We start from the raw sequence: 1843 nt of genomic DNA, 5'->3' as shown, positions 1-1843 counted from the left end.
TTTTTCTATATACAATATATACATACATACATATATATATATATATATATATATATATATATATATATATATATATATATATATATATATACATATATATATATAATAGATAGATAGATAGATAGACAGAGAGAATGAATGACAGTATTAAGAGTGGAGAAGTGACAGATAACGTGAATAAAAACTAGACTGAGTGTGAAAATCATACGCTAAAGTATGTAATGCAACGAAATAAAAGAAGCCTACCAGAGACAGAAGAGGAGAAAGAAGAGAAAGAGAAAGAGAAAGACGCACAAACACCGGCGCACACAATTTCCCGCCCGGCAGGATCGAGTTGAAAAAAGACAAAAGCTCAGGACCCAAAGGTAGCTTTAAAGCACATCAACACTTTCTATTACGTCCAGTTCCTGCGGGTAAGTGAAAGTTTAGACCTCTGTTTGCAGAAAGGTAAAGGGATCTTGCACGCGTCTGCTTCATCCGTGGTGCGAAGTTCACCTAGACCTAAAAGTAATCAAAGTATCATGCAACTGGTATCATGCATGGTGCTACTTCCCCATGTTTTTCGTCATTCGGGAGTAAGTGAACTGGGCATACTCATCCTTTAAAAAGAGAACCTTGGACCATTTCTCGTGGTAAACGTTTACGGCTTGTAGATTCCAACAATAAGAACCATTCGTTGCCAATGCACAATGTGCTACACTAATGCACGAAATGAAGAAATTTGAAGAAATTAATACTGTGGAACTACAGAATATCAACACGACAGTGACAGGGGTAACACATACAAATATGATCAAAAATAAATTCAAACGTGATAAAAAGCAAGTGAAAACGTGATAAAAAAAATGCAAACGTGACCAAAACGACTGTACCAGGTAAAGTAAATGCAAAAGCATTCAAAACGATTCCACCAAAAATAACAATTGCAAACGTGATGAAGACAAACGCATGGGGTAAGCAATAATAAACAATCAAACCATGGGAAACAAATGCAAATATGATCAAAGCGACCTCAGAACAAGAGCCAACGTAAATAAAACCAACTACGCCTTGGAAAACCAATGAAAATGCACCCTTTTCAATCAATCCCTTGACTCTTGCGTAGCGCTTACTGCCATTGCCCTTCAAATAATTTCCACGGTAATCCCTAACGTAATGACGGCCATTTCAGTCCAATTTCATCGTTACCAGAAATGCTTGTTGATTCATTCGGTTCACCTGATTACTGGCTTTCTTTTATCATACACAGTATAAGTATCCTGCAAAGAACCTCTATATAAAAAAAATGTATAATAACATCAGGTTTAATACCGATTAAGAAAGCTGATCTTTTAAAATCAGGTAAATGATCCTTTTATATAACAAATCTTAATGTGCCTCAGTACATTCTACTGAAATCATAAGAGCATACTGGTTGAATATACAGCAAACATAGACTACAGTTCATTCTTTCAAATAATATGAAATCTGTAAGTCCTAATTGCTTGGGAGAACACCAGAACTCTCTCAATATTAGTGCGTAGGGCGCTGGTAAGCGCATATCACGCAGCTCAATTCAATGGAAAGCAACAAAGACAGACCTTCTGCTTTCATACATAGTACAGGTGTGTAGAAACTCAAGCGTCGGGTGTTCCCCGATTCTATCAGTTTTCACTAACTTTCGTTACTATCACAATTGCTGTTCAACTTTTCTGCTAATTTGGATATTGCTCAAGAAAAACGGCGACATTTACAATATTTACCTCTTGGCATGTAAAAAATCGGTGCTTGGAAAATGAGTTGTTATAAAATTTATAAGAGAAGTATAGCAATTATAGAAAACGAGAATGGAGATCTAAAATAT

General features: G+C 35.8%; 1 protein-coding gene across 1 annotated transcript in view; it reads right to left on the bottom strand.

The window, feature by feature from the left end:
- Positions 1 to 394: 394 nt before the first annotated feature.
- LOC119584780 (E3 ubiquitin-protein ligase arc-1-like) overlaps positions 395 to 1843 on the bottom strand; it is a 7046-nt gene continuing 5597 nt past the window's right edge. Inside the window, exons 9-10 of the mRNA XM_037933429.1 lie at positions 645 to 699; positions 395 to 501 (exon numbers count right to left, since the gene is read on the bottom strand). Coding sequence (XP_037789357.1) covers positions 395 to 501; positions 645 to 699 — 162 coding nt within the window. The remainder of the gene's footprint in view (positions 502 to 644; positions 700 to 1843) is intronic.

Source organism: Penaeus monodon, chromosome 18, assembly GCF_015228065.2.
Source record: "Penaeus monodon isolate SGIC_2016 chromosome 18, NSTDA_Pmon_1, whole genome shotgun sequence".
NCBI classification, from domain to species: domain Eukaryota; kingdom Metazoa; phylum Arthropoda; class Malacostraca; order Decapoda; family Penaeidae; genus Penaeus; species Penaeus monodon.
The sequence above is the reverse complement of the archived record's forward strand: the minus strand, read 5'-3'. Positions and strand labels throughout refer to the sequence as shown.